Source organism: Ambystoma mexicanum, chromosome 11 (genome assembly GCF_040938575.1).
Source record: "Ambystoma mexicanum isolate Mex_15411 chromosome 11, UKY_AmexF1_1, whole genome shotgun sequence".
In the NCBI taxonomy this organism is placed as follows: domain Eukaryota; kingdom Metazoa; phylum Chordata; class Amphibia; order Caudata; family Ambystomatidae; genus Ambystoma; species Ambystoma mexicanum.
In genome coordinates, this window is record NC_090934.1 from 565,020,059 (window position 1) to 565,035,451 (window position 15,393).

A 15,393-nucleotide genomic window follows, 5' to 3' on the forward strand; every position below is an offset into this window, starting at 1 on the left:
TTAAACTGGTAAAAAAAAACCTTCTGGAGTTGACAATGCTGTCTTCTCCTTGGACTGGTCTATCATGGCAATCTGCCAATAACCACTTGTCAGGTCAAAAGTACTGAGGAATTTTGCTGAGGCCACCTTATTCACTAGTTCATCTGTCCTTGGCAAGGCATGAGAATCAGTCTTGGTGACTGCATTTAATGCCCTACAGGCCACACAGAATCTAAGTTCCTTAGTTCCTGCCTTTGGTACTAACACAACTGGGCTAGCCCATTGGAATGTTCAATCACTCCAAGGTCAAGCATCTTATTGACCTTCTTTTATGTGATTCTTCACATTATCTGACATCCTCTAACCCATGCTATTAACAGGTATGTCATGCTGGCCCAAAGGGGTAAAGCCTGGTGTACGTGAGAACAGAAGGTCAAAGTGAGTCAACAAAGTTCTGCACTCCTACTGTTTTTGCATTGTCAGATTAGTAGAGTTTCACCCCTTCTGCTGACCCATCTGACGGGTGTCCCCTTAAAAGATCTTGAAGAGGCTCACTCTCCTCCTCCTCCTCTTCTTCATCAGAAGCTAAGACCAAAGCTCCTATCTCTGGTCTGGAAACATGCCCGGTCACTTCCCTGCATCAGCAGCATTTCACAGCAGATGTAAGACATTTGAGTCCAATAATTGCATCTGTACACCTTTGCTGCGTGTCCGGAGTCATTTGAAACCATCTGAACATGAGCGAAGCCTTTCATGCTATCATTGTGCATTTTGAAAAATATCTTCCAAAATGGCGGAATTCACTATGTTGCACAGGAGTGCTAACTTGGAGCAGCCCGTTGGGCTCTAATTGGGCAGTCCTTCGTTCATTAGCAGCCAATCCGCAAGCCGACAGGCGAACGCCGGCCCTCCACCAAAGGCCCACACTCGGACCCTCACCATTCCAAAGAACTAAGCAGCTCTGCAGCAGCTGATCCTCCGCGCCGCAACGGCACACGTTGCAGGAGCCACTGTGCCCCGCAGTTCTAGTTTGGCCAGAAAAGCCCTCTGGGTCATTTCTATATGCCTGGTCACTTTCCTGCATTGACCGCATTTCACAGCAGATATAGGACATTTGAGTCCAATAATTGCATCTGTACACCTTTGTGGCGTGTCCGGAGTAATTTAAACCATTTGAACACGGGCAAAGCCTTTCATGCTATCATTGTGTATTTTGAAAAATATCTTCCAAAATGGCGGAATTCGCTATGTAGCACAGGAGTGCTAACTTGGAGCAGCCTGTTGCGCTCTGATTGGGCAGTCCTTTGTTCATCAGCACCCAATCCGGGAGCCGGCAGGCAAACGCAGGCACCCCACCAAAGGCCCACCCGCAAGGCCATGTTTATGCCTCTTTGTGTCGTTGGAGTTGCAAAATTTACACTTACAAGCCTAAGGTAAACCCACCTGCCATCTCCTTGGCTTGCACACCTAAACTGCCCGAATCTGTTCTTCACAACCCTATCTCGAAAGCCCCCTTGCTAACGCCCAGGCAACTGCACGGCCTGGATCCAGCGCTTCTTCGCCTATGACTTTGTCCCATACTAGCCTGCTACTAAGAACGATTCTGTGCCGCATTTAGCCGCACTCAGCTCTTCAATGCCATTTATTTTGTGCTGTGCTCAGCCCTATTGCTAATGATTGTGTGTTGCATTTAGCGCCTCTGTGCTAATTATTTGGTGCCACATTTAGCCCTTCTTTGCTAATGATTTTATGTTGTACTCCGCCCTAATGCTAATGATTGTGTGTTGCATTTAGCCCCTCAGTGCTAATGATTTTATGCTGTCCCACCGTAGCTTCTGAGCCTCAGCTCAAATTCTAATACACTGCCCACCAGAGATAGCCTACCACCTCACCATACGGCAGCGACATGCCAACCTCACAGCCCAAATCACATTCACTTGCTCGCCAAAGTCATACTTTAGGCATGGCCAAAGTTCTCCCCGACTCTAACACCATTCTGCCTTCATCATTCCTCCCCCAAATGCTTCATTTTAAAAGCCGTTAGACTCTCTCCACTAATACCTCCATTAAAGTTTTCACCAACTCTACCCTAAACGTACCTGCTTGCCTAACCAAGCACAAGCACGACAACAACGGCTCAGGTGCCACAGTCCTCGCTATTTGTCAGAGAAACGAAAGACTCAGAGATAGGACGAAAAACTGCTTCACAAACCAAACCCATACCTCAGCCTCCCTCTCTGCTCACAGCCAAAACCACAGTAGCACATCTACAACCGACCTAGCTGATACTATTGTTACTGCCCAGCCCAGTCAGACTAAGGAAAATAAATCAACAGGGCCCATGACAAAACTTTCCCTAACCACAATGAGGTCGAAACTCAACAAAGACATCAATGCAGCTACCCACATCAAGGGAGCCCTTATTAACGCCAGATCTATCCCAGCTCAAGCCCTGGACATATCCGACTTCATCACTTCTAATGACTTGGACTTCATCGCCATAACAAAAACCTGGCTGCGCGCTGCAGCAGGCCCCTCTCTGGCCCTTGCCCTACCATACAGCTACTCTATCATTAGAAAGGATAGAACCATTGCAATAGGAGGCGACATTTCCTACATATCCAAAACAAACCGTAACATTCGGGAAATACCTAATTCTCCCTTCCCTTCAGGAGAACTTTTGTCCACCAAAATTACCATCTCTGCCACTGCCTCCCTAACACTACACCTCATCTACAGGCCTCCAGGCCCCATCTCCTCCTTCGACGAGGACATAGCCTCCCTACTGGCCATAGACCTAAAACCTACATATAAAGTCCTCATCCTTGGAGACTTCAACCTAGGTCTTAATGACAGCTCTGACACCCAAGCCACAACCTTAGCCAACACCATTGAAACACAAGGCTTCACCCTGCGTGCCACAGGCCCAACACATTCGAAAGGTTGCACGCGCGACTGGCTCGTGGACCATAATTGCACCACACATATCTCCAACTACAATCCATACCCCTGGTCAGACCATAACACTATACTATTCTCAATCAACACAAACACACAAGTTCGCACCTATGGGTAACTGCAAAGATAAACCCAAATCACACTTCAACCATTGGTTCACCCCAGAACTTAAAGACCTACGAAACAAAAAAAGAAATCAGAAAGCAATTAGAAAAAAACCTTCAGACACTAATAAACAACATTTCGCCACATTAGCCTCTTAATATAGAGAAGCCACCCATCAAGCAAAGAGTAACGCATACAACTTCCGTATAGAGATTGCCAACTCTGGCTCTAAAGAGCTCTTCAGTGCTGAGAGAATTAGAATCACCCTCACAGACCCCAGACCCCTGCATCAAAGATCAAGCCTGGTGCGGAAATATACAAAAGGCTCTTATTGACAAAATCTCATCCCTCCAACTTAAAATCAATCGAAAAAAACTGAAACTTCCCACCCCTGCCCAAAATACGGCAGAACATAACCCACCTAAACTGTTCCCCAAGTTTGAATTCTCACCCATTACCGTAAAGGAGACCACTAAAATCATAAAAGACCTTAAACCCTTGCGATGTCAAGGTGACATCTGTCCTGCTACGCTAATCAAAGATTGCACAGACAACTTGGCACCTTTCATCACCTCACTTATAAATAACTTGTTTGCCTCAAATAAAGTACCAGATAATCGGAAGGAAGCCTAGGTACTTCCCTTACTGTAAAAACCCACCTTAGACCCTAATTTACCAACCAACTACAGGCCCTTTACAGCTGTGCCTTTCCTTCAGAAAATACTAGACAGGGTTGCATGTGTACAAATCCAAAACTACCTAGAAACACATAACCTGCTAGGTCTTCGACAATCAGGCTTCCGCCCAGGCCATAGCACGTATACGGCCCTGGTAGACCTAAAAACCCAAATTGATCAGATCAGATAAGAGACAGAGGTGACCTAGCCATCCTTCTCCTATTGGACCTTTCGGCGCATTGGATTTAGTAAATCACAAAATCTTATGCCGTCACATAGCCAGTGATGCCCACTTCTCCAGCGACGCTATAACTTGGATTGAATTGTTCCTTTCAAACCGCTCCATGAGAGTTTTCTCATCCATGGCGGCAGCTCTCCCTACCCCAGTCACATGCGGCGTGCCTCAGCGGTCATGCATATGCCCCACTATGTACAACGCAGTCACAAAACCTCTCTTTGACAAACTAGACAATTTGGATATCACATATACAAACTATGCCGATGACACCCAAATACTAATCCCTATCACAGGCGACTATGACACAGACTATAAAGCACTAAACTCAATCTACCACACCATTCAAGCATGGATGGGCCAAAACGAGCTCTTTCTTAATGATGATAAGACAGAGATCTTGATCATAGGCAGCTGAGCGAAACTAAAGTGCCTCCCACCTTCCTACCAAACCTTCAACATAGATGGGAACTGCATCACGGTAGTCAAAGAAGTTAAGACGCTAGGAGTCTACCTTGACTCATCACTTACGCTCTCCCGACAAGTCAACACCATCACCTCAGCATCATCTTACACTGCCAAACTCATCACTGCATGTAGACCTTATCTTACTGAGGAGAACCGCATTACTCTGGCTAGAGCACTAATCCTCTCCAGGATAGACTACTGTAACGCCATCTTCGCAGGCTCCTCTTCTAAAAACATTAAGAAACTCCAGATTGTTCAGAACAAAACTATCGAGCAGCACTCGATATCCCTAAATCAGAACACATTACCACTTTCAGAAGAAACATTCACTGGCTACCAGTTAGAGCCTGCATCAAATTTAAAGTACTCTCGCTCACTCACAAATGACTATCTAACACTGCTCCTTGCTACCTGTCAAGCCTGATCTCTAAAACCCAACCAGCAAGACCCACCTGCTTAGCCTACCTAGGGCAACTGACCACACAGAAATACAAAAGACAAAAAGTTGGCGGCTCCAGCTACCCAGTCATTGCGGCTAACTATTGGAATGCCATGCTCACAGAACTAAGGACGGACCCCTCACTATTGTCCTTTCACAAAAAACCTTGGCTTTTCACTCAGGCTATCAAGCATCCTCCCCCTACCTCTAGGAGGCGTAGGCTTGCCCCTCGGACTGGTAACTTGCTATCCGGCATCCATTTTTGTTAACCTGTTCTAAGGCGCTAATTACATTGCATTATAACTTTTATATTCTCTGTTACTGTATTGCGCTACTGTACTATATAACCAATTAACTGAAGTGTGGAACTAAGTATCATTTGTAAACATTCTTAAGTTCAAGCGCCCAGATGCCTGAGGGTTAGGTGCGCTTTATAAATGTAATAAATAAATAAAATAAGCCTTCAGGCGGTTTGCAAGAAAGACACTAGGGGCCTCCTTGGGGTTGCCCAAGTCTACCAAATAGTTGACCTCTCAATATTTTTCCACAACTATGAAGGGTCCAGTCCATTTGACCTGTAAGACCCTCTGTCTTACTGGGACTATAATGAGAACTTGCTATTATGGAGTAAACTCCACCATGTTTGCCTTCTGGTCATGCCATTGCCTAACCAGAGCTTGGCCAGCTTTCAAATTCTCACTAGCCTCTGTCATCATAAGGGCCATCCTCTGTCGGAGGCTAAGCGCATAGTCAGTAATGCAAACTGGCTTGAGGGAAAGAGCACGCTCCAGACCCTCCTTAATCAGGGCCAAAGAGCCTCTGACTGGATGACCATAATGTAACTCAAAGGGGCTAAAGCCCACTCCAGCTTGAGGAACTTCTCTGTAGACAAATAGAAGGCATGGCAGAAAAAGGTCCCACTTTCCCAAGTCCCAAGTGATTCTTCCAAAGCTCCTCTCATGCTCTAAATGGTTCTATTAAACCTCTCTACCAACCCATTCGTCTGAGGGCGGTAGGCAGTTGGGAACTTGTAGGCGAACCCATAGGTTTTCCACATGGCCTGCATATAGTGGGACATAATATTTGACCCCCTGTCGGATACTACCTCCTTAGGAAATTCTACTCTGGCAGAAATACCAGGTAGGGCCTTAGCCACTGCCTGAGCAGTAACAGTTCTCATCAGAATTGCTTCAGAGTACCTGGTGGCATGGTCCACCACAACCAATATAAATCAGTTGCGTGAAGAGGTTGGAGAGTCTAGGGCACAAAAAATGTCAATCCCCACCCTCTCAAAAGGAACTCCCACAAGTGGGAGAGGCACTAAGGGTGCCACATTCTTGGCTCCACTCTACCAGATAACTGTCAGGTATAACAACTCCTACAGTGTTGTTCTATGTCTGCACCCATCTTGGGCCAATAGAAGTACAGTGAAATCCTCTCCTTGGTCCTCTTGGAGCTCAAGTGACCAGCCAGGGGGACCTCATGTGCTAACTGTAGGAATTTGGGTCTTAGTTTCTGGGGGACCACCAGTCGCCTGAGGTCTCCTGGAATAGACTCCATAGGCTCACTGTATGGAAGTCCATCTTCCCAGTACAGCCTATGCTTCCCAGGGTCTTGCCATTCACCCTGGGAAGCTGCCTGCTGATGCAGCCGTTCTAGAGAGGGGTCCTCTCTTGTCCCCTACTAAAGTCTGTCTTAGAGTGTACACCTTCTGCAAGCAAAGTCTGCAGCTCAGGATGGTGTCTGGGATCCAGATCTTCCAGACAGGGTTGAATTTCTTCTGGTGGTGGGATCACTGGAGTGACCTCTAGGTTTTCTACAGGAACCATTTTCCTTGTGGAAGTTGTGGGCGTGGGCCCGGCAATCCTTGGGAGACACTGGGTTTCCCCTTGGTCTCAGTTGTCAGATCCTTTAAGGTTGCCTCTCTGGCTGTCCCTGTCAACTCCCTTCTCTTCTTAGAGGAGGGTTTGGTGTGCTGGAGACTACAACGAAGGCCTTCAAATCGTTATAAATAACCAATTACAACAATCATTGCTCAAGAGTACCCTTCCTGGTACTTTTGACTGAATACTTACAGGAATTTCTAGAGTCATCTCATTACATTTAATGATAGCTGGCAATACTGGTTGGACTGGACCTCCTGCTAACTTGGTAAGCCTTTTGGGAGCCTTGGAAACTTCCTCAGGTTGAAAGAAACTTTCATCTACCACAGTTATACTGGCCCAGTGTCTCTAATGGCAGGAGTCTCCTGATCATTCACAAGTACACTGTCTTTATAATACTCTTTAGTATTAGAGGGATAGAATTATGAACCTCAATGTTCTATTTATTTTAAATTTTGTTTATTGGCATTTATTCAAATGCACATAACAGTACCATCTTAGAACACAGTTGTGGAAGGATGATGTAATCCGTGTCTTGCTTAATTCAGCAGGTCAGTTTAGCGAATTAAATTTATTATACTAAACAAACTAACATTCCATACAAGTCTAGCTCATCCATCTGGTAAATGTCGGTTGGCCCAACAATGCCGGGGCATATGTAAAGTTGACGGTGTTAGTGTTTTGGGAGGGTTGCCCCCCATTCAACCTCAATGTTCTGTTGTCCCCACAGTCCCAGAGATACTAAAGAAACTATAGCTTGAAAACCAATGGCTTCTTCAGCTTGAGGTTGAAAGCTAGCCCCCGTCATTGGAATATCCACATCATGTGGGAATGCTAAACTGACAGTGGGGATCGATGAATGTTTAGCCTTACATCTGGGATCTACTTTCACATGGTCACCAGACCCACAAACCACACACCAAATGTTTTCTGGAATGGGTCCAGAGGTTTCACTAGCCGTATAAGGTTATTTAGGGGGATATTTAGCCATGTAATGTTTGTGGCCCTTTTGGTAGGAAGTTTTTGGAATGATCCTTCTCATCCTTTTTTGTTTTTTCCCTTCCTTTTCTTGTGAGGAGCGCCAGAATCCTTATGAGTAGCCCTATTGACCACCCATAAGTCAGCAGCCACTGCTAGCTTCTTGGGTTCCAGTTCTTTAGAGTCAGCAAGGTGATGTCTCAAATCTGGGGAACAGGCATCGAAAATACTTTCCAGCATGAAGCGACGCATCATGCCTTCATAAGAGCTCACCTTGTAGCCCTTAATCCACCTATCTAAGTTTTTCAGGCTTTCACACACCCAGGTACCCACAAGTTACCTTCTCTCTTCTTGTAGTCCCTAATCCTTTTTAGGTATTGGGAAGGAGTCTTCCCAAACCTGGCTATGAGAGCAGTTTTTCCAACTGGTAATCTTGTCTATCAACATCATTCAACTCCATCACAGCCATTCTGGGGCAGCCTAGGGATTGCCCATGGAACAAACTCACTTTCACATATATCTTGTACTCTGCATGTAATCTCAAATGTATTCAGCCAATCAAGAATATCAGTTTTCACATCATACAAACTCACCATATATTTGGGGTAGGCTTCCTGCTTCTGGACTGGCCTGGCTAAGAGGACTCTGAAACAGAAGTAGAATCAAGACACAACCTTTTCATCTCTAGTTCATGCTGCATCTCTTTTTCCCCAAATTGCAGTTCCTTCCTCATTTCTTTGTCTCACATTTCCGGCTGTATTTCCAGTTTCCTGAATTCAAGCTGCATTTTAATTTTTTCTAATTCTAGAACCAGCTCAGCTGACATGTCAGATACAGGTAAGGTTCAGGTCAGAGGATTGGCAGGTGGATTAATATTCATACTTTCATCCACATCATCTTCTACCTCATGACCTGGAAGTTAAGGGCTAAGTGTTAAACTTTGACCATCATTCTCTTCTAGATCTATTCTGGAAGCAGGAGTTGCAGGAGTTACAGACCTACTTACAGTTTGGTAATCCAACAAGTTTTGGATTAACTCAGCTTTTTTCCATTTGTACTAAGACATTTATCTTTACACATTTCTTTCAGTTTTTCAACAGTAAGAGACATAAGAGCTTCTGCCTTATAGTTTTCCATAGTGGACATCATTTTTTGTACTTTATAGTATAATGAACTGGAGGATGGATTATTTGTATGCAATACAACCAGAAATCGGAGTAGTCCAACCTACACAAATCCCATCAACTGTAACACCATTGTTAGGGGAGTTTTCCTAAACTCCTACTGGCAGTAAGACTTTAGTAAGCTATCCCAGTGGTTTGTAGATCCCCAACTCTTAGTATCAGTCTGTACTAGCTCAGGACCTTGGTAGTGTGGCAGAGCTGTCATGCTTATTTTAGGAGGAAGATGTGAGCTATAGGTAACTACTTTGGATCTTAGACAGGCAGAGCAAAGAAGCACTTACACGTATATTTATATAAAAGTTATATATTTATTATATTTACACCAGAATCACTTTAAATACTTCAGACAGTAACAGTAGAACACTTAAGAATGCTAGATAATGCACTTCAAAGGGCACTTTCACTTTTATGTCTGTTCGTGGTTACAATTGTACCAAGGTTAGAAAGTGAAAAGACAAGGGTATCGTATCATCGTTAATTGCACACTCGTGCTATTTTCAAAAGGTTATACGGTACTGCATTTACTCTCGAAACACAGATAGAAAATTCACTTAAAGGGAGAAAAATAAGTGGTGAGTGCAACATGAACTTAGTTCAAGGTTCTGGGGCAGTTTCTTCGCCTGGCAAGTCTTTTAAATCCAAAAACGCAAACGTAGCTAAAGGTAGTCCGAAGAAGGCTTAAAGTCTTGACAAACAATGAATAATTAAGAGCTCCTGTGGATTTCTTCCAGTGTCTAAAGTTAATGAAGCAGCAAGTTAACAACTAACAAAGGAGACTGAAAAACTGACTTATAAAGGGGACACAAGCAGCAGCTTCGGTCAGAGGTAAGAGGGGGTTGCCCTGGACACCTATAGGTGCACACCAACACTCTGGAGTGACTTCTCAGAATCAGGTAAGCAATACCTTTTCCCCAAAGTACCTTGAGTTTGGAGAAAGTGTTTGTGTTTGACTTCTCTAAAATGTGGCAGCTCTGGACCCGACCTCCGGATTCCTTGGTCTGGTGAAAAAAGGCAGGACAATGGACGGTGTCTTCCAGGAGCAGTCTCGAGGGGGGACCTGTGGCTTGACTTTCAGCAACTTCTTGGTTCACTCTGGGGTTTTGGCGCCTTTTCAGCAGCACCAACAAAGGACACAGATCACCCAGTCAATCTTCTTTTCTTCCTGCAGTCCCAAACTCTGGTGAGGGAGTCTGGGCGAGTTGGAACAGATCTCTGGAGTGTCCTTACAGGCTCAGCACAGATTTGGACGGATTCGACCTTTCCACGCCAATGCACTTGAATTGAGCCGCAGGTAATGGGGTTCTGCAGCTCTGGAAACTCCTAGGACCTCGGGAGATGGCTTGTTTCAAAGTTCGTCTTGGGACTGGTTGTTCCCACCAGCCGAAGGGAAGGAGTCGTCCTCTTCAGAGCTCCTCTGTTCCATAGAAAATGGGGTCAGGACAGCAGTGGTCGCTTCACGGTCTTGAAAAGGGTCTCCAGGCATCTTTGGTCGTCTTCTTCTTCGGTTACCTCTGTTTATAGTGATTAACTCGCTTTGCTCTCCAGAAGCCTCGCCTTTTTATGCACCACACACTCCTCTTCAATTTCTCTCAGCATTTTACAGAAAGGGTCATTTGGCTGTCCAATCAGGACAGCCAGACCCCCCCGTGGGAGCTGCACCTATGCAGGCACTCTGGCAGACAAAGGACAGGGGGGTGGAAGACTCCTTCCCCACTTCCTGCCCGCCCAGACACTCTGGAGCCTAGTCAGTGATACCTACTGGTTCTCGCCAAAGGCAAAACACACACACAGATCTCCTCCTCCCAGAAAGTTAGAAGAAGGGCTAACAAAGAACAACCACACTAGCAATGGCGAAAAAAGAAGGGAGGCCCTAGGTTGCTACTTGGGTGCCCCTATTGTGCCCTACCGGGGCTATGGACATAGCCTGCGGTATGAAAAATACACAAAACTTGATAGAACACTGCCACCAGCCATAACTAGGTGATCGTCTATGTGACTAAAAAGTCACAGGCGCAGAGAGAAGGGGATACTAAGTATCCATTTGGCACTCCACTGAAGGTGGTGTGTGCCAATCTCTCAGACCATAGAGTTTTGGGAGAGACACCAAGTACATCTCTATCCTCAAGAACTGTAGTTAATTGAAGGATATAGGAAAAATAATCTTAAAGGAGTACCCAAAGGGTCCCCAGCAACACTGCCCATAAGGTACTTTGTGCTGCAGTAGTAAAACACAGATGCCTTTAAGAGCTATGGAGCAGACAGACTCCATAGTACAGGTAGAATACAAAGAATACAGTTCCAAAAGACCGCGCCCATAAGAATGAATGAGTGGAAAAAGGCTCCACTCATTCAGGATTAAAAGAACATTGTCCAGCAAAACGTGCAGGGGGTCTCACTCTAAGAAGGGATGAAGCACAATAATGATGAATCTCCCCAACAGTTATATTGGGATGTTCACTGGTATGTTATTTTGAGTCATTGGGCCTCATTACAAGATTGCTGGTAGGCCGCCGGTGGTACCCGTGGCCTATGGGCAATCTCAGCTTACTGTTTCCGCCGCCTGATATCGCGATATTACCAGGATATTACCGCAGCGGCGGCACCATTGCTAACAGTGCTGATGCTTCAGTGAATTCTCTGCTGTTAGAGGCCTGAACTACCAGCAGTTCAGGCCTGCCGGTTGTTCACTGTCCCTACCGACAGACTCGGAGTAACCCGGTTACGGAAAATGCCAGAACAGGTAGTACCGGCTGTTTTACCAGCAATTCTTCCGGGGCGGGGTTACTCCAGTGTTTGTTACAAACTGGAAGCAGTTCCTTAAATTGGCCAGAGTATGTTGTGGTGATTCTAATATTTCTTATTTCGTATCACTAGCCAGATTGGTCGTATATGCTTGCTCCTTAGGAACTCTCAATTCCTTGCTGCCAACAAGTGTGGCCTTCTGTGCTGCTCTTTTTGAATTGGTCGTGCATGCCCACAGTTGCTTAATCATCTCATGGTTTCTGCACATTGCACTCTAAAGTCCTCTGCCCACTGCATTTTTTCGCCTTACCATAAGCAATAAATGCAATATTATTAATCACATTTGTAAGATGTACACTGGAGGCCCGAAGAACAGAGTGTGGTGCTGCTGTCTGCTCCCTGTAAAGTCTACTTTCAGTGGCATTAACATTATGAAATAGTTTAAATTGAGGAAAATAGCACAATCCATCCGAGGGTTTGAGATAAATTGCAAATTTTAGTCATGAGCATTGAAATGTTTTAGAAATATACAAGAGTCTGCCATATTCCTATTGTCATATAGCCGTGTGGTGTGGGTGGCACAAAGGGCCAGTACAATAGGACGGCTTGGAACATTTTTATTTACACCAAACCCTTCCAAACAACAAAACCAGTCTCACCTTGACTTACAATTTTGGATCAGTCTCAGGCTGGAGGATGTTCCGCATCCAGCTCCTTTGTGTCCTTCAAGTGCCTCGTCAGATTTAAAGGGTTCTTGCACCCTTAATCTGTGTCTCTCATCTCCTTTCTCTGTGTCAGGCTTAAAGGTTATACACGCCTTTTTTTCTGGTGATTATTCTTTGCCTCATACCACTCCTGTAGATGTTGCTATGTTTCTCTCAATAGCTGCTGGTATAGGGCAAATAAAGGGGAACATCTCCCGCCAGGCTTTTTGAGAAGGACCTTGCCACCCTCCTCTTCCAGGGCCCTGACTTTTACCCTCCTCAGCTCATCTCTATTCTTTGACTTTCCCTCCTCAATGTTCCACCATATGCATGTTTCGCCTCTTGCCTTGATTTTAACCCCCTCAGAACAGGGATTGGACTCTGTGAACCTTCCTGTGCTTTCTGTGCACTCATCCTGCCCTTCTCGAACATCTTCCTTGTTGTTCTCAACCACCCCTTCCAGCTGTTCACCAACCTTCCTCCTCCTCCACATCTCCTCCAACCATCGGCTGCCTACTAGCCTGATCCAGCCACCACCAACTGCTGTCCCCAACCTCCTCCAGTTATTTACCCTTTTCATCTGCTGTGACCACCTCCTTGTTTGTTTTCAAACCTCCAGATATTCACCCTCCTCCTTCCGTTCTAATCTCCAACCTACTCTTCGAACTATTGCTACTACCTCCTTCCCCTACTGCCAGTTAGCACCAGCCACCTTCTACAACCGCTTCCAAACACCCACACTGCCAGACTTTGAGCCCAGGCTTATGTAGTCTTGTCACGCATCCCTGGGTGGGACACCCCATGACATGAAGGTCTGTGCCTGTGCTGGGAAATTGATAAAGGGCTGAGAATGGATGTCTGTCACAAATTCAACGAGCTCTGTAAGTGGACCAGGAAGGTGGACCAAGCCTTTTAGGTAGTGGTCACCTCGGCATCCTCTCTGTATCATCCCTGGGCCCATCATCTCTCACTTGGGGATATGACAGGCGCTCATGGTCAACCTACTAGAAGTATCTAGAATTAGGCTGGGTACTTCATCAGACTTTCCATATTTGGAAGATATTGATATAACACATACTTAGTGCCATGTTCTGTGTTAATCCTAATCCAGGTTGTGCCAGGCATGATTGTGCTCAAAATATGATGCAAACAAGTGCAACCCCGCCATACCCTCAACCCCCATGGCAACCTGCACTTTATTTATTGTTGAAATAAATACATTGCTCATTGGGTGGATTTAATCATAGTACACAATGCTTCTGTGGTTTGAAAATATGATGCTCAACGTGTGCACAAAAATAATCTTGCTGCCTCAATACCATGCTCATGTCTAATCGAAGTATAAAATGCTTTGACATCCAAAGTTGCTGTTGATAGGATGAAATCTGGGTATTGTTCATCATTTTTAATCTGTTGAGAACTTCCATTGTGACTCTTGCATTCTCTGTTTCTACTCGTGTCCGTTGCATTGCATTATGGGCCTAAAAGTATGTTTTCACTTTCAGAAGCACATTACTCTCTGTACGTGAAGATAAATAGCTTTTTCTGATTTCTACTCTGTCTTGATGATGAAGCGCTTCCACGTGCACAACGCTTGGCTAGTAAAGAGCTGCTTCCCGATGCTGTCTGCAGTTGAATTCTATGAACATCACTTTCTTGGTGCCTACTTTGTAGAGCACTCAGCCTAGAGATCATACTCCACTCACCTTGCCCCTTCTCACTTTCGTACCGTACTGTAGGTCGGGGGATTTTGTTAATTTGGAGATTGTGTGGTGTATGCCACATATTGTGTGCTGTAATTAAAATGAAAACATTGAAAAAAAGAATCTGATAACGAAATAGAGATCCTCTTATAGCGGGTTTCTGAGCTAGATGATCCTATGTACTTAAAATCTTGAATATTCAGAAATATGTTTGCTTCTTTTGTATTTCCTTCTGTAGAGCTGATCTTAATAGATTTGGTCCTGTACCAAGAGAATATGAGTATTCTCTCCAGATGGAATCTGATGACGAAAGGGAGGCTTTGATAATTGATCCCAGAGAACATGTCGTGGTACGCAAGGTATGTGAAGTACATATTGAATTTGAATGTCTTCTATTTCTTAGTAGCATACTTGTATACAAGCAAATCGTTGAATGTTTGTGGAGAATCGTGTCATTATGCTGAATTAACATTTCATCATGTTTGATACTTTTAGATGAAAGGAGGAGCACTTTCTATAAGAAGATGGCTGAGAGGTCGAAGCATATATTGCTCCAAGTTGCTGACTTCGAGATCGAAATCCCGTTATTTATTCCTTACTTACTTGTTGACACTACATATGATTGTTGTTATGTGTTTCGCTGGAGTTATATAAGTGCAATTTTATTTATGAACAGTTCGGTTTATTTTCTCAGAAAACTGCACCACAGAACATTTGTCATGCTGCTGCTAGGCTTTGCACTGGATTCAAATGTATATATTCTCACTACAGCATGTGATTTGTAGCCTATGGTCACATGCTTATGTATATTATGGTTTCCACAAAGTCGAAAGAAATGGTTGTATCTATAGAAGATTATATTTGTTAAAAAGATATTTTCACTGTAAAGAAATTGGCACCTTTAAGATGTTTAATATCGGCTGGAAGTATATAATGTTATCTATTTTATGGGTTGTAAATGGAGATTTTTCTATATAAATTTTATTTTAAAAGTATAAAAGCATAAACATTTTGGAAGTTTGTTCACCGGCTACTGTCATCGGTTTCCTGATAGTATCAGGAAACTCTAAATAGTGCAATAAAGGTACAATAAATGCGAACTGTCTAAAACACATTCTTTATTCTTGCGATTGTAACCGCCCATTAGAGGCAGATCATTTCCACTCTCTGGTTAGGTTTTCTATATTCCTCCTCACTTTATTCCCCACAAACCTAAATGGTTTTATCTGGCAGTGAATGTGTGTGCGTCTGATAACAGAGCAGGTAGCGCATGGGAGCCATAGCATGGCAGGCGTCCCTCTCTCACACGAAACAGGTATATCGCGAGCCACGGCAGTG

The 15,393-nt window shown here is 44.5% G+C and overlaps 1 protein-coding gene across 4 annotated transcripts in view; it reads left to right on the top strand.

The window, feature by feature from the left end:
* LOC138503575 (golgin subfamily B member 1-like) overlaps positions 1-15,155 on the top strand; it is a 1,546,163-nt gene extending 1,531,008 nt beyond the window's left edge. For all 4 annotated transcript variants that reach the window (XM_069623402.1, XM_069623405.1, XM_069623404.1 and 1 more), the window contains 2 exons: positions 14,294-14,414; positions 14,551-15,155. In XM_069623402.1, the coding sequence (XP_069479503.1) occupies positions 14,294-14,414; positions 14,551-14,709 (280 nt within the window). In that variant the 3' untranslated portion in view covers positions 14,710-15,155. The remainder of the gene's footprint in view (positions 1-14,293; positions 14,415-14,550) is intronic.
* The last annotated feature ends 238 nt before the right edge of the window (positions 15,156-15,393 follow it).